This window comes from Lithobates pipiens, unplaced genomic scaffold (genome assembly GCF_037356315.1).
Source record: "Lithobates pipiens isolate NorthernLeopardFrog02 unplaced genomic scaffold, aLitPip1_a1.2 Scaffold_10, whole genome shotgun sequence".
Taxonomy (NCBI): domain Eukaryota; kingdom Metazoa; phylum Chordata; class Amphibia; order Anura; family Ranidae; genus Lithobates; species Lithobates pipiens.
The window spans coordinates 166,893,423-166,915,994 of record NW_027507686.1 but is presented as its reverse complement, the minus strand read 5'-3'; the positions used below and the strand labels follow the sequence as shown (position 1 = coordinate 166,915,994).

At 40.8% G+C, this 22,572-nt stretch overlaps 1 protein-coding gene across 2 annotated transcripts in view; it reads right to left on the bottom strand.

Annotated features, from left to right (window-relative positions):
* Positions 1-459: 459 nt before the first annotated feature.
* The window catches only part of LOC143935467 (uncharacterized), an 84,115-nt gene continuing 62,002 nt past the window's right edge, over positions 460-22,572 (bottom strand). Inside the window, exons 5-7 of one of the 2 annotated variants that reach the window (XM_077459370.1) lie at positions 21,923-22,036; positions 4,409-4,810; positions 460-2,482 (exon numbers count right to left, since the gene is read on the bottom strand). In XM_077459370.1, coding sequence (XP_077315496.1) covers positions 1,526-2,482; positions 4,409-4,810; positions 21,923-22,036 — 1,473 coding nt within the window. In that variant the 3' untranslated portion in view covers positions 460-1,525. The remainder of the gene's footprint in view (positions 2,483-4,408; positions 4,811-21,922; positions 22,037-22,572) is intronic. The other variant, XM_077459378.1, reaches the window with a different exon arrangement.

Below are 22,572 nucleotides of genomic sequence, written 5' to 3'. Positions count from 1 at the left end.
TGGGTTCAATGACACTAAGGGGTGGAATGAATTTACTGTGGGGGACAGCACTACAGAGGAGGTGTGTATTGCAACCAGAACTACTTTTCATTTTATAAGAAACTACTTTAAAAAAATGTCGAGTTGTGCTTTAAAATTTCTGTAAGATAATGTAATGAGAGCATCGATAATTTCCTACTGTGAGAAAGCAAGAGCTTTTAATTTTAGTGATGTACAAATTAAATTAGCTAGCAGATAACAATATTAAAGGAGTTACTATTTTAGAGATACTTAAAGGATACCTGTCATAAGAGAAACGCTTATCTCTATATTAGTTCAGGATCAGTGACATTAAAACCAAATCTTTGCTACAACACATTTATGCAACTAGCATTTTTCAAAAGAAAAGGTAAGCAGGTACAGATTGTATATTTCGCTCATGATAGATTTCCTTTAATTTAGCTGTTAAATAAACCTATATTACACAGAAGAACTTTTTATTATTCATGCAATACCCTAATGCAAACACAGATAACACTGCATATTATATAATAGTAATACTAGCAACAACAAGTCAACACAATTTGCATCAGTATGTGCTTATTATAATAGTTAAGACAGACATTCCAACAACTGTACACTGACTAATAACGTTCCTGTTTCCCATCACATGCCAAACTGCTGTATACGGAAGGAAGGAATGGGTTATGTGATCTCATATATTGCCATTATCAACTGCCATTCTATATTAGAGCGATAATATTCAGTAATCAATACCACTGCCCAGATGTGTGAGATTAATAATCAGAGCAGGAAGCACACAATAGATTTTCTCCCAGGTACAATATTCTCAACACACATGCAAAGTATATTTTAATTTTAACAAAAAAAATTTAATTTAGTTTGTTTTGCTTCCAGTTTCAGATGTGCATAGAGGTCCAGTGCATATGCACTGTGAGCTGCATTAATCTTTCCAAATATTTGTTGTATATAGAAGCAAAATATATTTCATTTGTTGACCCTTGTTCATGTAGCTACATCTGACTGAATAAAATGGCAGCAGCAAACTTAGAGATGTTTGACTTACCAAAATTAAATGATATATTGAGGAACATTAAAAAAAAAAAACACATAAAGTTAATGTATAACTAAAGGTAAACCTATTTTTAGTTTTCGATAGAATGCAGAGGTATTAGAATGCTTGCCAGTTTTATTGCTGTCTGTGCCCCCATTAAGGAGATTCACCCTCTCTATTTGTTCTGTTTACCAGTATCATTGAAAGTGAATATAAAAGAAAATAACAAATTTTGGGTTGTCCCAGAAAAGTAATTGAGCCAAAATCTTCCAATAGGGATGCTAGTTCTGGTGACCTGGGGGTCCCCGATTATTACCTTTTAGTTTAGTTTACAGGGATTTCCTCTAACTTCCTGTTTAGCTAAGGGACAGGAAGTAAAGGGGCACTTCTGCAATGGAACAACAGTGGTAAAATATAATACCCCCCCATCACAATCTTGCGACTATCCATTTATTGATCTAGTCGAACTCTTCAAAGCAGGGTCGAGTCCATTGATGTATTGTCTTCTTGCCCTTGATCTGCCATCTTGCTGGACATGAACTTTGATCTCACTGTCACTAGACTTTGCTTTGACTGACCATCATTGTTAATTGTGCTGAAAGTCACCGTTCTGTCTTTCCTAGACTTCCTTCCCCTCTGCCCTTCCTGCTGATGACTATTCTGGCTAGTTTCCCAGTTCCCCATAGCCAACTCAGTTCCTGATGGGCTCCTAAGCATAAATGAATCAGGATGTTGAATGAGAGGATCTGTAGATTGCATGGATGAGGACAAATAGCATGTTGGCATAAGAAAGTCTGATTTATGATGCATCAAACCCTCATTTTTTCCCACTGGACGAAAACCAACTTCTCCTACAGGGCTCAGGGCTGGACAAGTATTGCCAAAACTTTCTGGAACTAAAGTTCTTTTGGCTGGTAGTGGGGGTAATTTGCTGTCTCCACTAACAGGACTGGGCAAAGGACTGTGGGTGTTGCAAAGTATGCTATCATTTGGAGAACATTTACCAGAAATGTTTAGACAATCTTTGTTTACCCCTGAATAAGACATATGTTTTGTGTCAGTTCTTGGAGCAACGCTTTTTGGATTCTCTAAGTACTTATTTTCACTTCTAATAAGACGCCCATCAATCTTCAAAGCGTCAACAGAGGAAAAGCCACCAGCAATTTCAGGTTTAGCAATATTTGTGGCAGAATTTTTCAACCCCAAAAGGGTATCTAAAATTTTTTGGGCAGAGTTGTAATCCAGTGGTGGTTCATATGAAGGTGCATCTGTCCAGCTCATGATGGGATCTTCTCCAGAGCTTTCAGTACTGCTGGTCCTGGAGTGATGGTTATGTTGAGGGGTTCGATGTGCAGGCAGGAGACTAGGTGTGGGTAAAGGAGACTTTGAAGCTCCTGTATGTTTTTGTTCTGTCCTGGAATCACAGCCCTGTAGGGATACATTGTTGAGATTTGGTAAAGAAAAGAAACCTCTATTTTATATATATTTTAGAAAACATTAAAGCACCTCCCATTCCAAGCTCCATAATATGACTTTTATTTTCTACTTAAGCAAAATATTGCAATATTCACCACAACTATTACAGGTATTGTTTAAGTTTCACTTTATCATGATGCTGTACTAGAAATCGAGTATTTTTGAATGGTCTAGTCATCAATTACTGTCCTGCCAATAACACATTGTGCAAAAAAAAACAGGAGGCACTGTAGAAATTTAAAGGGCATCTGGTTACTCTTCCCAGGGCTTTACTCTTCCTAGTTTGTACTGTAGAAATTCATATTACAAAGGGGGACATTTGTCAAGTAAGTTAAACACAGAATGAAGCATATACTGAACTGTTGTACAAATCAGGCAGCCCCTCATTTATTAAAGGATTTACCACAGCTTCTTTTTTATTATTATTATTTAAAGCCCCTGAAATACTGAACTGACAACTATAATACTTTTGTGCAGATCTACAACAAATTTATCCTTCTAAATTTAGACTTTTACCTACAGGTAAGTTTATAATAAAACTTACCTGTAGTTAAAATGAATATCTTCTATGTGCACCATTCAGAAGATATTCCACAGAGCAGCAGCAGGTGACAGCACCGTGCATGCACTGTGAAGAAAGGGCATACCTGTGCCATTCCTTCAGAGCTGTGTGCCTTGGTCGTGACTCCTGCATGCATGCATGAGAGTGACATCATCGCGGCTCGGCCAGTCAAGCACCTGAAGCCCGTGTTCCAAGGAAGGAAGAACGGGTGAAGATGGAAGCCTCTGCAGTGATGACAGCGTGCCGCTGGAGGGCTTCATTTCAAGGTAAGTCTTTCATAATGTGCTAGTATGTGATGCATACTAGCACCTTATGCCTTTACCTTGCAGGGAGAAATTTTTTCATTTTGTAGTTTCTAAATTTACTACCGCTTTAAAACAAAGGAGCACCTGGCACCTTGCCTAATTTTATATTAGCACAATGATCCCTTTTGAGTAGCACAGGGAAGATATATTGCATTAATCCACGGTTCTGTACAAAATCGGTGTCTCTGCTCCTGTCTTGTGCTTTCCCAGGGTGCAAATAAAAACCTCTTGGCATTTTTAATCCAAGACCACTTGTCTCACATTCTCACGTGAAATGTTAGTCATATGCATTATATGGCAAAAAGTTTGCAAAGGCTTCACTTTCATATCTACAAGTATATGAGCTTTTTGAATATGTAATTTCAAAACGAATGGCATTAAAGTAAAGTTGCCCACCCCGCCCTGTCTATAACAGCCTTCAATCCACTGGAGGGGCTTTGTGCAAGGTTGTGGAGTGTGTCTGTTGGAAAGCCTGTTCATTTATGAGGTCAGGTACTGATGTTGGACGAAAAGACTTGGCTTGCAATTGGCATATCAATTAATCTTACAGGTGTTCAGTAGTGTTGAGGTCTGGGCTCTTTGCAGGCTACTTAATATGTAAGTAAACCCCCCTATTATTTTCAGCCAAGGAAGCTGCCATCTTTGCCTCTATTTAATCTACAACTGCCATGATGTTGCACATGTGATCAGTTATGACACTAGCCATTGGATGGTTTGACAGTTTGGTTGAGAGCACAACCAATGGGAGTGTTACATTTCTGGCACGTGCCGGAAATGAAACTCTTTTATGGATGGGTTTACTTCTGCTTTAATTTCCTCAACACCAAAACTAAAGAATTTAAAGGGGGCTACTTTCTTTTTGCCATATAGGTGTGATGGTCAGGACAACGTTTCAATATACTGCCTGTGTTAGGTGAGTTGTACAGGCCTGACCTACAGTATAAAAAAAGCTGTGTCTTCTTTTAAATATATTTTGCTTGTACAACCCATTAAATAATTTGATATTCTTACATCAGTTGAGTGATCATCTTTCCGATCGTCAGAAAAGCTCTCCCCAAGTTTAGGAAAGCGAGGAGATAGGAGTTTGCAGGTAGGTGGGGTATCCTCCAAGCTGCACTCACTCTCGGTGGAGGTGTACAGTGTGTGAAGCGCAGAAATTGACTTTTGCCTTCTAGGACTCCAAGGGCTAAAAGCAGTCACTCTTGGTGCAGATTGAGACTCGTCTGTATTCTCTTCCCCAGTATTTTTCATATTGCCACTACTGATGGCTAAATTACTCATCTGTGAAGTGATGGCATGTGATGATGATGGGCATTTAATGCCTTCTGTTTGTATGCTGCCATCAGGACCTTGGTGGGGAACCTTCACTGAATCCAACACATCAGCAGGTAAATATCGAAGAAGGGAGGCTACCTGTTAGTATGATGGAATATGATGGGAAAATAGAAAGAAAAAGCACTGATGAGGTTGATATATAAGAATGGAGAAAGGTAAAGTTGGACATGTGGCCCATAGTAACTAAACAGATACTATTTACTAACCTGTGGAACTAGAATGTGAAATATAACTGGGCACAACAACCACTTCACCTCCCATCCAGTTTTATAGACCAGCGCTATTATAAGCAACATGCATGTTTTAGGCCTAATGCACACTGGATGTTTTTGCAGCTGCCCCTAGGGGCATTAGGTTTTTTTTTCTTTCCTGCATTTAAACTCCCCTGCATGTTATCTTATGTGTCCATGCACAAGACTTTTAGCAGCATTTAGTGGCAGGGGCTTTTAGAGCCTGAAAAAAAAGCACTGTCAGTGTGCCCAGGAGCAGCAGTTTTTGGCAGAAAAAAACGCTTGATGCTGATAAAGCACCTAAACGCTAGATGCATTTAACATTAATTCATCTCAGCAGCCAGAATAAATTATTATGCAGCTGCCAGTCGTAGGAAGGGCTTTGGGCTTATGTCGAGGGACAAATGGAGCTTGCTTTTTGTGCACCTTACTTGCATTTGAGATCCACTTGAATTGCATTCGAGACTATTCAGATTTTTACCGAAATTTTACCTACATTTAATGTGCTGCCCCAATGGGTCATAGAATTTATATATATATATATATATATATATATATATATATATATATATATATATATATATATATATATATATATATATATATATTGTTTTCCTAACCATTTTTCTATAGACGTTTATATTTAGTTCACCTGCTGCCATCTAGTGACCTTTTGTGGTAATGCATTTGTGTTCTCAAGTTATTTCCCCATATGTTATGACATTCTTCCTTTATGTATAATGCTCCACCCTACTTCCAGTGTTTTGTACTTCCTGTGTCATCAATGGAGTAGCAAGCCTTATGTAGCAGAGCACATGTATTCTACATTGCAAGCTACAGACAATATCATCTTTTGACCACACAATACCACGACCTGTTCATCTGTTTGTATCCTGTCATCTGCTGTAATCTGATGTTCAGAATAAAGCTGTGGATGGAAATCGGTATTGGTGAGTTCAAGCTATCTGATGAGGATTGTCCTCAGTGATTATATCTGCTTATACAGGCCAGGCATAGAGGTCTCACAAGGGATAGATCACTTCACAACAATCGGAGTCAGAATAGTCAAAAGATGTATAGAATTCCCACAGCCTGCTGTGTATATGTGTGCGCCTGATCTGCAATCAAGCTCAGCACCATCCGCCATCTTGTGAAACACATGGTCGCACAAGTTTACTGCACCTCATGTGAATGTTAAAAACAATTTCTCTACATTGAACTTTTACCCCATCTGTCTAAGCTGCTTTTCATCTTCTTAAAGAGACAGTACCATTTCTTGCAAAAACGTGAAAAATGTCTAGACAAGACTCTGAGCACCCTTCTGTGGCTGAACCAATGTAGATTCATCATGCCTCTGAACCCACAGATGTATAGGGAGCAGACTGCAGATATTGCCAAAACAGAGTGTAAGACCCAAACGTACAATAAAATCTACACAGAAGCTCAGAGAAAAGGATGAAACCACTAGAGATGAGTTCTCCAGCAACCTGTCAGACGTATGGGACAGAACTTCGCACTGCATGTCAGTTTTGTCACACTTGAATGATCAACCAGCTGAACTAAGAGACTCTATAGATCGCTTATCTGCCACGTACGAACGCTACCAGCGGCTGTTTGCAAAATACATGGCTTTCTTGCAGGACTGTAATATAGAGGACTCTTCAGTAGAACTGACCAGGGCTGATGCACTAAACCAACAAAGGGATCTCTTAGTACAAAATGCCAAGTGTAAGGCAGAACTCTGCATTGCTCAACTACAGGAGACCAGATCTCACAGATCCACATCAACCAAGCACACGGCATGTGTTTCTAGATCCTCTCTCTCCAGAAGTTCAACATTAAGTGACAAGCTAATAGAGGCCCGTGCAAGTCTGGAAGCAAATAAAGTGTGAAGCTCCTTTACCAGGAAGAAAGCAGAAGTATAAACGCAAAAGGCAACTCGCCATGCAAAGATGGTAAATCGCCAAGCAGAGATGGAAGCTCAGAGCAAAGCTCGTCAAGCAGAGATGGAAGCTCGTCAAACAGAGCCTGATGCTCAAAGAAAAACTCTTCAAGCAGAGATGGCAGCTCAACAAGCAGAGTCAGATTCCCAAATAAAGATTCTGTAAATGGAAAAGGAAGAAGCAGCTGCCCTAGCAAGGCTGAGAGTTCTCGAAACAAGCGATGGGAGAAAGTGCTAACTCAGACTGGTCCATCCCAGCGGAACTGCAAGACCCAGTTGAACGCACCAGTGAATATGTACTAAAGCATAATGTTTGCAATGATACAGATGTATCTCCTGTACGTCTTACTAACAACACTGTTCTGACTCTCAACACAGAGACCTCTTAGCTCCAAATGCCTGAGCCTCTTCAAGTCTACAACACAAGTGCATCTATGCAGCAAACCGCATCACCCCTTGCTGACAACAAGGTAACTTCCAGTGACAAGCCGCAGCTCAAGCCACAGCCAGCACAAGCGTTAGGGACTACACCATAGTTAAATGCTCATGCAACATAATTTCATCCTGGCAAACCCCACCCTTCTTCACCAGAGAACTTTCACACCCGAGGGGTTCCACAAGTTACTTTGGCACCAAAGAGTGAGAGACCAGACTTGAATGACTTTGCCAGATATATGGTATGCCGTGAGCTCATTAACACTACCCTCTCAAGGTTTGATGACTGTCCAGAGAGCTACAGGGCCTGGAGATCAACCTTCAAAGCTGCTATTGTTGATCTCCACCTTAATACCAAGGAGGAACTTGATTTGCTTATAAATTGGCTAGGGCCAGAATCTGTAGATCGTGTTAAATGACTGAGAACAGTGCATGTCGACCACCCAGATGCAGGTCTTGTTGCTGCATGGGCAAGACTTGAGCAAGCCTATGGTAGCTCTGAAGCAATAAAGAGCGCTCTATTCAAGAGACTGCAAAACTTCCCAAAAATAGGGAACAAAGACTATCGCAAGCTCCAAGATCTGAGTGACCTGCTCATGGAGTTGGCAAAGACAGACCCACGTCTACCTGGACTAAGCTTCCTGGATACTGCTCATGGTGTCAATCCAGTGGTGTCTAAACTGCCATATGGCCTGCAAGAGAAATGGGCACAACAGGGCTCAATACAAAAGAGACTATAAAGGTATCTTTTCCTCCATTCGCATATTTTTGCAGGTTCATCAGTGGTCAAGCCAGGATGAGAAACAATCCCAGCTTCAGCTTCATTGAAACCAACTTCCTGCTTCATCTTCATCAAGGTATGATAACATAGCAGCTAAAACGTAGAGACTTTAATAGAGCAATATCTGTTAAAAGGACAGACATCTCGCCACCTGTATCCTTTCCCGCTCACCAGAGCGATTCGGGTGACAGAGCTAAAGACCCTACTTGTCAGTGCCCTATTCACAAGAAACCTCACTCCCTAAAGAAATGTCGTGGGCTTAGGGTAAAGACATTACAAGAGCGCAGGGAAATTCTTCAGAAACTTGGAATATGCTATAGGTGCTGTGCTTGTTATGGACATTTTGCTAAAGACTGTACAGTTGTTATCAAGTGCACAGAATACAGTAGCAACAGACATGTTACAGCTATGCATCCGGGCCCACCCTCAGACAATTCACAGCCGCCTCCTACTTCTAGCCCTGTCTCAAGTCATGGCGGGGAGCAACGAGGTCATGCTACAGCTACGGTTAACGTTTCTTATTCATGCACAGAAGTCTGTGGGGAAGGCTTAGATCACAAATGCTGCTTAGTCAAGTATACCCAAAGGGTTGACCTGAGGAAGCTATCAGGATTTATGCCATAATAGATGAACAGAGCAACAGATCCCTGGTTAAGCCTAAATTCTTTGAGATCTTTGGTATAGAGGGACATGCATCACCGTACACTCTGAGAACCTGTTCTGGTCGTGAAGAGATCTTCGGTAGAAGGGCCAATGGGTTCATGGTCTCTCATATCAATAAGGGAGAGGGCATACCCCTACCAACATTAGTCAAGTGTGACCAGATACCAGACAAAGGGGAAGAAATTCCTACTCCAGAGGCTGCATATCACCATCCTCACTTGAGGCACCTTGTTAATGAAATTCCTGCAATGGACATGAATGCTGAAATCTTGATCTTGCTAGGAAGAGACATTCTCAGAGTACAAAAAGTATGCAAGCAGTGCAGTGGACCTGATAATGCTCCTTACGCACAAAAACTTGATCTAGGCTGGGTAATCGTGGGCAACGTATGCTTGGAAAGAATGCGCACATCATCAGAGATCCACTCCTTCAAAATGTACATGTTAGGAAACAGACGTGCATCCCACTTCAAACAGTGCCCTCGCCATTACGAAGTAAAAGAAAAGCCTCTCGACATCATCCAAGTACCTCTTCACACTGCAAGGGTTAAACTCCCAAACAATCGTGAACAGGCTCTATCCAGATTCAGCTCGATTCAACGAACACTAAAGAACAGGCCTGAGATGAAGGACCATTTCATCGCTTTTATGAAAAGGTTCTTTGACAATGGTCATGCCGAACCAGCTCCAACACTTCAAAGACACAATGAGTGTTGGTACCTGTCTTTCTTCGGAGTGTATAATCCACGTAAGCCAAAGCAAATCGGGGTAGTATTTAACTCCAGTGCTAAGCATCAAGGCGTATCCCTGAATGATGTTCTTCTCACTGGTCCAAACCTAACCAACAACCTTGTAGATGTACTTATGAGATTCAGAAGAGAGCCAGTTGCCATAACTGCTGACATTGAACAAATGTTTCATTGCTTCATTGTATGTGAAGACCATCGGAACTTCCTAAGGTTTCTGAGGCACCGTGACAATAACGTGGACAATGAGATGATTGAATACCACATGAAGGTATATGTTTTCGGAAATAGTCCCTCACCCGCTGTTGCAACATACGGTTTACGAAAGACTGCCCTTGACGGAGAAAAGGAGTATGTCATGGATGCTCGACACTTCATTGAAAGAGACTTCTATGTGGACGACGGATTAAATCTTTACCTACAGACAAAGAAGCCATAGACCTGCTCCAAAGGACACAAGGAATGCTTTCTGAGGCTAATCTCAGACTACACAAGATTGCTGATTGATTCAAATAGTGTTGCTGTTATGAAAGCCTTTCAACCTGGCGATCATGCTACAGGGTTTAAACACTTGAATCTGGGAATGGACATACCACCGTACAGAAAAGTCTGGGCCTACAGTGGGATTATTAAAAGACACCTTCAGCTTGCAAGTCAGCTTTGCAGACAAGCCATTTACCAAACGTGTTCTGTTAGTAGTGAACAGCCTATACGATCCATTGAGATTTGTGGCTCCCATCACCATACAAGGTAAATCCTTACTTAGACAGTTCTCAGAGACTATTAAAGATTGGGATGCTCCACTACCAATAAATCAGCTTTCAAAGTGGGAAACAATCCTGTCCTGGAAACAATCTCTACATGCCTTAGATGGAATCCATATACCACGCTGCTATACATCTGCCTCCCTTGCCACAAGTCTGAGGTAAGAGCTTCACATCTTCTCAGATGCATCTACTGAGGCCATAGCAGCTATCGCTTACCTCAAGGTAAGAGATTCTTCGAGCCCACATAGGGTTTCTGTTTGGGAAAGCTAAGTTAGCACCTAAGCCTGAACACACGATTCCCAGGCTTGAACTTTGTGGGACTATGCTAGCTGTAGAAATAGCCGATTTCATACTGCGTGAGCTAGACATTCAGATAAATGACATCAGATTCTACACAGACAGCAAAGTTATTCTGGGCTACATATACAACCAGACTAAATGTATCTACGTATATTTCAGCAACCGTGTAGAGAGAATCAGGAAACCATCTAAACCTGAACAATGGAATTATGTTCCATCTGAAATGAACCCTGCAGATCATGCCACCAGGCCAGTGTCTGCAAGTGTCTTTGCAAATTCCTCCTGGTTAACAGGGCCTGAATTCCTGCTGGATCATCTAGAAGAAACCACAACTGATGTCCTCAGTCTTCTGGAACCTGACAAAGATGCAGAGACCCCAACTATTCTTACCCCAGCTACTCTTCCTACCCAGAAGCTTGGGTCTGTTCCTGTTCCACCTGGAAACTTTAAAGCAGGAAATTTTGTGCTATGACCAGTGGAAACGAGTAATACACCTCGTCCACTGCTTCTGGAATCGTTGGAAGATGGAGTATCTTTCTACTCTGCAAGGACGCAGGAAATGGCAACAACTGAACCCTAACATACAAGTTGGAGATCTTGCTCTGCTTAAGGACCAGCAAGCTGAAAGGATCGAATGGCCCATGGAACTTATTGTAAAGAACATTCCTAGTGATGACGGTAAAGTACGTAAAGTGGAAGTTGAGGTTTTAAGACAAGGGACTGTAAAGACTTTCATAAGACCTATCACAGAACTTAATTTGCTTTTGCCCTTTGGAGAATGAACTTGTTTGCCTATTCTGCTGGATCCTACCCGTGATTTCAAGAAGAAAGTGTCTTGAACTTTAGTTGACATATCTTGAAGCTTTAAATTAAGAGTTATTGTTATTGCATTAAATGCATGTTCTTTTATGTCTTTCAGGTCTTCAAGACATCCAGCAAATTACACTGTTGTTATTTGCAGTTGCATCACTACCATTCTGATGTATATAGTGGCATTTACCATGCCAGATGGGGAGTGTGCTGCCCCACCGGGGCATAGAATTTATATATATATATATTGTTTTCCTAACCATTTTTTATGGACATTTATATTTAGTTCACATGCTGCTATCTAGTGATCTTTTGTGGTAATGCATTTGTGTTCTCAAATTATTTTTCCTTATGTTATCACATACTTCCTTTGTGTGTAATGCTCCACCCTACTTCCTGTGTTTTGTACTTCCTGTGTCATAAATAAAGTAACAAGCCTCATGTAGCAGAGCACATGTATTCTACATTGCAAGATACAGACAATATCATCTTTTGACCTCACAATACCACAACCTGTTCATCTGTTTGTATCCTGTCATCTGCTATAATCTGATGTTCAGAATAAAGCTGTGGATGGAAATCGGTATTGATGAGTTCAAGCTATCTGATGAGGATTGTCCTCAGTGATTATATCTGCTTATACAAGCCAGACATAGAGGTCTCACAAGGGACAGATCACTTCACAACAATCGGAATCAGAATAGTTAACCTCCTTCTGATCTGTATTTGTCCTCCTAAGCTGCTTCAAGCTGCTTTTGCATTCATATTGATCTATGGAGTAAGAAAAGAAGTGTCCATAGAGACAGACAGCATGACTCTGCCCCACTCTCTGACAGTGTTTTTTACCACTGCCTCTCTATCCTGTGAGAGAGGAGGGAGCCATTGCAGATGGGCACAGCACTAGATCGATTAAGGACTCGGGTAAGTATTTAGGGGGTGAGGGGCCAATACAAATACTGGAACATTTTTGTTTTTGGGTTTAATACTACTTTAAGTATTATTGTTATATTAGGTATTATTGTTATATTAGGTATACACCGCTCCTAAAGCGCCCCTGCCCATTGAAATCAATGGGCAGCAGCGCTTTGCCTGCGCTTTTAACCCTATTTTGGGCGTTAGCAGGGGTTAAAAGCTATTGGCCGAAAAGCACCACAAAAACGACGGTAAAGTGTGATAAAAATAGCAGCGCCCACCCGCCCCAGCGTGAAAATGCCCTTACAAATTTAAAACTCAAAGAATCCCTCCAAACCATACATTTGTGTGTTTAGCCTCAATTGTTTAGTCAAGTCTATCTAAATTTGAGTGCATGTAACACTTCCCAGATTGACATTGCTGCTGTCCAAAAGTGTCTCTGTTGCCCCTCCATCCTGAGTGGAGTCCCCCTAAGAAAGTGTATTACTGGCTGGCTCACCAGATGAAAAAAAAACAATACAGTCACCACATTTAAAGGGGTTGTAAACCTTTGTTTTTTACATTATAGCAGTAAACGGGTTTATGCAGGTTTACACTGCTTTTTTGCTTCCTATGGTGGCACACATGCCGACGTGCTCTTGAACCCTGCTGTGTGTGTCCATAAATGTGGCTCCCCACCCCTCTATGTTTACAGGATTTGATTGACAGAAGCAGGAGCCAATGGCTCCCACTATTGTCTTTCTGTCCTGTGAGAGAGGAGGAAGCCATTGCAGACAGGCACAGCACTAGATTGAGTGGGGACTCAGGTAAGTATTATGCAATTCAGGTGTGACCCGACCCTTAATGAAATATATGGTGCATTTTTATACATTTTATTTTGGTTTGTGTGTGTATTATTCAGTTAATATTTTTCCAACGGATTCTATAAAAAGGCACAGAATACATGCTTTGGGTAGTATTAGGAAATGAAAGTGTATTTTAATATCTTTCTCAAAATGTGGGTCATGCGATGCAGTGCATGAACTCCAAACACTGCCCTGGCTACTAAAAGGTTTACTTTAGTAGAAGAAACCCAAAAGGTTCATGTTTTCTTATTCTGGGTTGAGTCCCTAGTACAAATGGGATGGGCTATAGCAATTGCTCAATATTTTCGAAAAAAGAGCGCAGGTTAGGACATTCCCCTAAGCCATAAAAAAAATCCACAGTCACATTTTGGGCTGGAGGGACATTTTGAGATATGTTTTAACCACTGTTCAAGACCAAACTGTACTGTTGCTGCAGTGGAGGTCAATGATCTGGATGTAAATCTGGAAGGAGTGCCTGATCACAAAACTGACTGCTCAGAATAAACGTTCTATAACAGACAAAATAATTAACCATGAATCAAACGTGAACCTAACCCCCAACAGTTCCTGTATACAAGATGAAAATATAAACTTGTGTAAGGCAGACAAAGACCTCTTGAAAATGCTCCAAGTATAGTGAAATAAAAAATAGCAAAATAATTTTCAACTAGCTAGAGGTTGCAGAGATGATATCAAGTACTACAAGTGGACATCACCAAATACCTCACTTATCACTTAGTAAAGGACTTAGTAAAGCCTTTGTTCAATTTATTTTTTATTTTGTTTTAATGAAAATTGAAATAACAAAAAAATAGACAATGGGTCATTTTTATTCCTCATGCATGAGGATTTAAGGTATACATCGTATTCAAGCTTGCAACAGTATGCATTGGTAATCCAAAACCTTGATGAGACCTGACAGCCAGGGGTTGTCTGGTGGGGGCATCCATTGTATTTTCAAGACTTGTGTGGATGGGGTAAGTGAATCTTTAGGATCGAGGCAGTGCATGAATTAGGTGAAGTATGGATTTCAAATGTTTGGACTTTGCAACTTATTGTTGGAATTGTAATGTCTCATGTTTCTGGCATAGAAAGGAGAGGAAAGATAGGTTTGTTATAATATGTCAAACACATTTGTTTGTTAGCTGAAGGTGAAAAAATAGTAAAAAAAAAAAAAAAGACAAGGATGAAGATAAAGAGGAGGAAAAAAGAAAAAAAGAAGGAAATGGGAAAAAGGGGGTGAGGGTAATTAACAGGTCCTATTTGCTAGCTTGCTGGACTGATTTCTGGACAACTGAGTTCTATGCAAGCCAAGCCATTATGCTTTTATTTTATTTTAGTCAAATGCTGTACTTTTAGTTTAATCGTACAAACTATTGTCCAGCAGTACTGACAATAAAAAGATGGAAAGTGCTGGGAAAATAAGATGACCCTATAATCAAAAATTACTGTATTTATTGGCGTATAACATGCACTTTTTCACCCTGAAAATTGGGTGCAAATAGTGTGTGTGTGTTATACATCGATACTGCAATTTGGGCTGCCTAGGAAGGAATGGGGAGGGGGCGGGACGAGAGCCGTCAGATTACATACAGCGAGAATCTCCTGTTTACTCAGGGGCCTCTGTAATAGGAAGTCCCGTGTTCTGGGCTGGCATTGGACCAGTGTTCTGTCTATCATAGAACTTTGTATTAAAGAGGCCGCCGAGTAAACAGGAGATTCTTGCTGTATTTAATCTGATGGCGCTCGTAGTGCCCCCCCTCCCTGTCCCCTCCAAGGCAGCAGTAATCTGAGGTGAGGATGCAGATGGACACTGATCAGGCTGCATATGGGCATTGATCAAGCTGCAATGATGGGCAATTGTGAGGCTGCAGATGGGCATTGATCAAGCTGCTTTGATAGGCAATTGTGAGGCTGTAGATGGGCATTGATCAAGCTGTATTAATGGGCAATTGTGAGGCTGCAGATGGACAATGGTGAGGCTGAATTGATGGACATTGACCCTTATTTTGCTTTAAAGTTCTTTATTTAAAATTTACCGTATTTATTGGGGTGCGTATAACACGCACCCCAAGTTTAGGGAGGTATTTAAAAGAAAAAAACTTTTAGGAGGGAAGTTTGAAGGAAAAAATCTTACATTTAAATGCCCATCAATGCAGCCTTGTCAGTGTCATTTGCAGCCTTGCATTGCAGCCTTGTCAGTTATTTACAGCGTTGTCAGTCGTATCCAGCCTTACATTTGCAGCCTTGTCAGTCGTATGCAGCCTTATCAGTCATTTGCTGTTTAAAAATGGCGCCGGTAGTTCTCGGGCGCTCTCAACGGCTTTCGGGTATTTTCGGCCGTTCTCAGCTATTTTTGGCCGCACTCAGCCGCTCTCGGCTATTTTCGGCCGCACTCTGCCGTTCTCAGCTATTTTCGGCCACACTCGGCCCTTCTCGGCGGCTTTTGGCTTTCCGAAAGCCGACGAGAATGGCCAAAGATAGCCGCAAATGGCCGAGTGCGGCTGAAAAAGCCACGGAAGCCGCAGATAGCGGCAGAAAGCCCTAGCAACAGCGGGGGATCGGCGTATAACACGCACCCCGATTTCCCCCTGATTTTAGGGGGGGAAAAGTGTGTGTTATACGCCGATTAAATATGGTAATTTTTTTTTCGTGAAACTTCCCTCCTAAAATGAAGATGTGTATTATACGCCTGTGCGTGTTCTATGCCAATAAATACGGTACATTGTGGGGTGAAGAAAACAAGAGTAATACCGCTAAAATACTTAACCATTTAATGCCTAAGCCTATTTCTGACATTTGTCGTTTACAAGTTAAAATACGTATTTTTTGATAGAAAATTACTTAGAACCCCCAAACATTATATATAGATATTTTTTAATAGAGAATCTAGAGAAGATAATGGCGATCATTGCAATATTTTATGACACACTGCGCTGCGGTCTTTCAAACGCAATTTATGGGGAAAAAAGACAATTTCATGAATTAAAAAATTAACAGTAAAGTTATCCCAATTCTTTTGTATGATGTGAAAGATGATGTTACACCGAAGAAATAGATACCTAACATGTCATGCCTTGAAATTGCGCACACTAGTGGAATGCCGACAAACTACGGTACCTAAAAATCTCTATAGGCGACGCTTTAAAAAAAATATCGGTTACCAGGTTAGAGTTACAGAGGGAGTCTAGTGCTAGAATTATTTCTCTCACGCTGACGATCATGGAGATACCTCACATGTGTGATTTAAACACCGTTTACATATGCGGGCGTTACTTACGTGTGCATTTTGATTGCTGCGTGAGCACCTCAGGGATGGGGTGCTTTCAAAAAGAAAATCGTATTTATTTATTTTTTTTTTTTTTCATCTCTTTAAAAAAAAAAATGTGATCACTTTTATTGCTGTCACAAGGGATGTTTACATTCCTTGTGACAGTAATAGGTGGTGACAGGTACTCTTTATGGAGAGAGTTGGGGACATTGTGACGTCACTTCCGTGTTTACACATAGAAAATTGGATAGAAACCATTTCTGGCTTCCTTCCAGTCTCGCTGTAGCCGGTACGCATTACCAAGGTGACATCATCACACAGTAGGTATGAAGTATTCGGGCACACAGTAGAATAGTGGTGCAGCTCCCAGTACATGCACCTAATATAATTTATCATTATAAATGATCATTTTAAATGTTGGTGATTTTATGGAAAGCACTATGAGTATATTGTATGTTTTACATTGCACTATATTAAACCTGGAGAGAGGAGGAAATATAGAGGAAGAGAAGTGAAAAGTGCTATTGCAACCCATAAAGGGGAAAGGCTTATACTGATCACTATAATATTCAGGTCATATCCCAAAGGTGAAAGCTGAGTCTGAGTGAAGAGTGTCCACTATTTAGGCCCGGTTCACACCTATGCATTTTTTTAGTGCATTTTCAGTTTTGCAGAAACAAACTAGTCCATTTAACATGGTTTCCTATGGATGTAGTTCACATTTGTGCATTTTATGGAAAGGGCCAGGGACTTTTTTCTGGTTTTTGCTTCCATACAGTGGTGTGAAAAAGTGTTTGCCCCCTTCCTCATTTCCTGTTCCTTTGCATGTTTGTCACACTTAAGTGTTTCGGAACATCAAACCAATTTAAACAATAGTCAAGGACAACACAAGTAAACACAAAATGCAATTTGTAAATGAAGGTGTTTATTATTAAAGGTGAAAAAAAATCCAAACCATCATGGCCCTGTGTGAAAAAGTGATTGCCCCCCTTGTTAAAACATACTATAACTGTGGTTGTCCACACCTGAGTTCAATTTCTCTAGCCACACCCAGGCCTGATTATTGCCACACCTGTTCACAATCAAGGCATCACTTAAATAGGAGCTGCTTGACACAGTAAGGTCCACCAGAAGATCCTTAAAAGCTACACATCATGCCGAGACCCAAAGAAATTCAGGAACAATTGAGAAAGAAACTAATTGAGATCTATCAGTCTGGAAAGGGTTATAAAGCCATTTCCAAAGCTTTGGGAATCCAGCGAACCACAGTGAGAGCCATTATCCACAAATGGCGAAGACATGGAACAGTGGTGAACCTTCCCAGGAGTGGCCGGCCGCCCAAAATTACCCCAAGAGCGCAGCGACGACTCATCCAAGAGGTCACAAAAGACCCCAAAACAACGTCCAAGGAACTGCAGGCCTCACTTGCCTCAGTTAAGGTCAGCGTTCATGCCTCCACCATCAGGAAAAGACTGGGCAAAAATGGCCTGCATGGCAAAGTTCCAAGGAGAAAACCACTGCTGAGCAAAAAGAACATCAAAGCTCGTCTCAATTTCTCCACAACACATCTTGATGATCCCCAAGACTTTTGGGACAACATTCTGTGGACCGATGAGACAAAAGTGGAACTCTTTGGAAGGTGTGTGTCCAAGTATATCTGGCGTAGAAGGAACACTGCATTTCATAAAAAGAACATTATACCAACAGTAAAATATGGTGGTGGTAGTGTGATGGTCTGGGGCTGTTTTGCTGCTTCAGGACCTGGAAGACTTGCCGTGATAAAAGGAACTATGAATTCTGCTGTCTACCAAGAGATCCTGAAGGAGAATGTCCGACCATCTGTTCGTGTACTCAAGCTGAAACGAACTTGGGTTCTGCAGCAGGACAATGATCCTAAACACACCAGCAAGTCCACCACCGAATGGCTGAAGAAAAACAAAATGAAGACTTTGGAGTGGCCTAGCCAAAGTCCTGACCTGAATCCTATTGAGATGTTGTGGTATGACCTTAAAAAGGCCGTTCATGCTCGAAAACCCTCTAATGTAACTGAATTAGGACAATTCTGCAAAGATGAGTGGGCCAAAATTCCTCCAGGACGCTGTAAAAGCCTCATTGCACGTTATCGCAAATGCTTGGTTGCAGTTGTTGCTGCTAAGGGTGGCCCAACCAGTTATTAGGTTTAGGGGGCAATCACTTTTTCACACAGGGCCATGATGGTTTGGATTTTTTTTCACCTTTAATAATAAACACCTTCATTTACAAATTGCATTTTGTGTTTACTTGTGTTGTCCTTGACTATTGTTTAAATTGGTTTGATGTTCCGAAACACTTAAGTGTGACAAACATGCAAAGAAACAGGAAATGAGGAAGGGGGCAAACACTTTTTCACACCACTGTAGATCTCAATAGATCAAAAGCATATATTGAAAAACGCAAAATGCACCTGCAATATGCAAACTGCAACCTGCACAGGTGTGAATCAGGCCTTAAGGAAGGGGTGTATTTTGAGGAAAATCACAGTGATCTTTGGATACATAATTATAACTTGGATTGGACTTTACAAGAATAATGAATTTACAGCGTGGTGTATTGTATTTATGTTTAATATTGCATATATTGTGTGGAGGATGAAACAATACTGTGGTATATTGGATTGAAACACAGCCCCTGTACACACGGTCGGAGATTCTGCCAACCAAATCCGTCGGATTTTGTCCGTCAGATTTAGTCTGACGGATTGTGTCCGAAACTGTTGCATACACACGGCCGGACTAAGTTGTCGAAAAATCCGATCTTTCAGAACGTGATGACGTAATTTCGTTACGATGGGACTACATTCAGGCTAGTAGCCAATAGCTTTGATGTAGGAATTTGATCTGAGCATGCGTCGCACTTGGTCCAATCAAAATTCTCTACACATGATCGGATTACGTCCAACCGGCCCAGTTGGTCGGGAAATATTTCCAACATGTTGGAAAATTGGGTCAGACGGAGATTCGGACGGAATCAGTCCGATGCATACCACACACAGTCGGATTATCTGACGACACGGTCCGATAAGACGCATTCCGACGGATTCTCCGGCCGTGTGTACGTGGGCTTATAAGGCCTCTTGCACATGATACTCACTCAAATGTATTCTCGCATTGTTGTTTTGCAGCATGCAAACGGCATTTGCGCACATTTGTGTGCATGAGACACTGACCAAACATGCAGATTTTTCGATTTTTTTTTTTTTTACTGAAGAATGCACAGCACTTGTTTACGCGTTTGTGTGTATAGGCACATTACAATCAATGGGCTGTATTTTAGCTGTACTGAGGCCTAATACACTTATACGTGTGGAAGCAAAATATACTGTAAATATAATAAGAAGGCTGGGTTATTTTCAACTTTGGAATGATGGAGTTGATTTATTATTTTTTATTATGTTTATGCACGCAGTAATTAAATAGTGGAATAAGTAGCACTCCACTGATTTAAAGTGTTTGTAAAGTCACCATGTGACTTTACATGTATTTAATGCAGATATGCAGCCAGTAACATAACTGTATGTGTTTGTTAGGCTAAATACTGTTTCTGATACCGCAGCTGTGCTGTCACGTGATTTCCCTGTGCTGGCCGGCCTCGATCTATGGAGAGAAGCAGGAGGGTCTGAGATTCCCCTGTGACGTCAGCCGGCCTGCAGAGGGGAATCCCGCTTCTCTTCATAGATCGAGGCTTACCAGCACAGAGCGATCACGTGACCGCACAACTGCAGTGTCAGAAACAGTATTTCACCTTTTCATTTTTAACAAACACATACAGTTTTGCTAATGGCTGCATATCTGCATTAGATACATTTAAATGTGCAGCATTATGCAGTGGATTAGAGGGTGGAGGGGCAGGGAGGAAATGCTCTCATGCTGACAGGGAGGGAGGAGGGATAGACTGTCCGAGGAGGACAGGGGTGCTGCGGGTGACGAGGCACGTAAACTGACCATGGTAATCGGGACTCAGCAGCCATGATTATCATGGTCAGCAGAGGCAGGGGAACTGGCAGGATCAACCAGGTTTATTACAGGTTAGGAAGAGAAGAATTGCACAGCAACAAGCACTGTGCTATTATTCGTGCCTTAACCTCCCTGGTGGTATTCCCGAGTGTGGCTCAGGGTTTCAATTTAGTACCATTAGTGGTAATCCCGAGCCACACTCGGGATTGCATTGCAGGATCTTGGTGCAGGTTACTTACCTTGTCCCCAAGATCCTATGATGTGCCCCCGCTGTGTCCGTGGGCTGTGTCCTCCATCCGATGCCTCTGTGTGCCGGGCTCTGTTCCCTGTGAGTGTTGTGACGCACGGGGGCAGAGCCCCGACGCGAAATTCAAAAAAACAATAAACAACAACAAAAAACATAACACATACAGTACACTGTAATCTGTAAGATTACATTACTGTATCAAATCATTTCACCTCCCTTTTGTCCTTAGTCTTTGTCCAGTGCCCTGCATCCAGTTTTATATTATATATACTGTTCTTTCTGCCTGAAAACTTGAGATTGTCCATAGCAACCAAAAAGTGTCCCTTTACGTCAAAAATGGTTTTAGACCAGCTGGAAAACAGCGATAGTAAATTAGAACACTTGCAGAATTGAGCGATAGTGAATCGTTGGAAAATAAATTTTATTATTATCATATTATTATTTTTTATAATTATTTATAGTTATTAATTATATTATAATTTATGATTTTGTGATTCACTTTTAATTTTTATCATACCTGGGATGTCTACTAGACTCTTGTTTGGACAGATTTAAGTGTGTTATTACTAAGAATTACAGGCCTACAATATAAAACGCCAAATTTCTATGCAAAACAATTGTACCGCTTTGAGATGCAATCATACCGCCAGGGTGGCTACAGGAACAGGATCCTAGTGTTTTTTTGTTTGTTTTTTGGGGGTTTTTTTTGTTTTTTTTTTTGTTTTTTTAGGGTTACAAACACTTTAAGGATTATTTTGGTGATAATTGTGGGAAGCACATAATAGTGTAGATGGACTGCTGAAATAGAACAGAAAGGGAATTTTTCAGTACAGGAGATTCATATATTTTACAGGAGCAGGCATTCTGAACTCTGATCCTTCCCTTTGGCAGAACTCACATGACTATGTGCCTTGGCTTTTTATGTGACCTAGACTGGACAGAGCCTTGAGCAAGATTTCTCAAAACAAAGGTAAGTGTTTGAGCCTTCGTATCCCTCTATTTATTCCCCAGTAAAAGAGACATTTTATGAGATGTTTGAATGGTGCAATATATATTTTAAAAATTTTCATTCCACACATTACTATGTCCTGCTTTACTTCACCAGAATGGATCTCTGCACCAAATGAAAAGAGTACTGTACCTCCGTATTCTAATACAGGTAATTGTAAAAAACAACTAGGTACAATTTATATACTTTTTCTAACCTGTGAAATTATTTACAGTTATTTGAGCTAAAGAAAAGGTCTTACATTGAGTTTCTCCAGGGCACAGATGGTACTTTGTGCCCGTACAAGATGGTCAAGGAGCTCAGTGATCTTCTGATTCAAAAAGTCTTTATCTTGCTCCAAATTTTCACCCAGAGTCTACACAAAGGGCAGTAAAACAAGAGTTTTAGGAAAGTCTCAATAAAACAAGCAAGACATAGTTTATGGCAGTCATGACAAATAATAGAAACTTAAACTGTGAACTATGTATTGGTATCCGACCACATGATCAATCCCTAATAAAGTTTATGTCACCCACTATACTAAAAAGTTACATCATTAAACTATATATTATATTGTACTGATTTCAGCCATTCTATAAAATCTCACAAAAATAGGAGAGATATATAGAAAATCAGATAGTTTAGAGATAGACTTAATTTATTCATACATATACAGACACATACAGTGCCTTGCAAAAGTATTCACCCCCTTGGCATTTTTTTCGTGTTTTGTTGCCTCACAACCTGGAATTAACATGGATTGTTTGATGATTTGCATCATTTAATTTACAGAACATGCCCACAGCTTTGAAGATGTTTTGTTTTATTTATTATTGTGAAGCAAACAACAAATAGGACAAAATATCAGAAAAGGTCACTGTGCATAACTATTCACCCCCTAAAGTCAATACT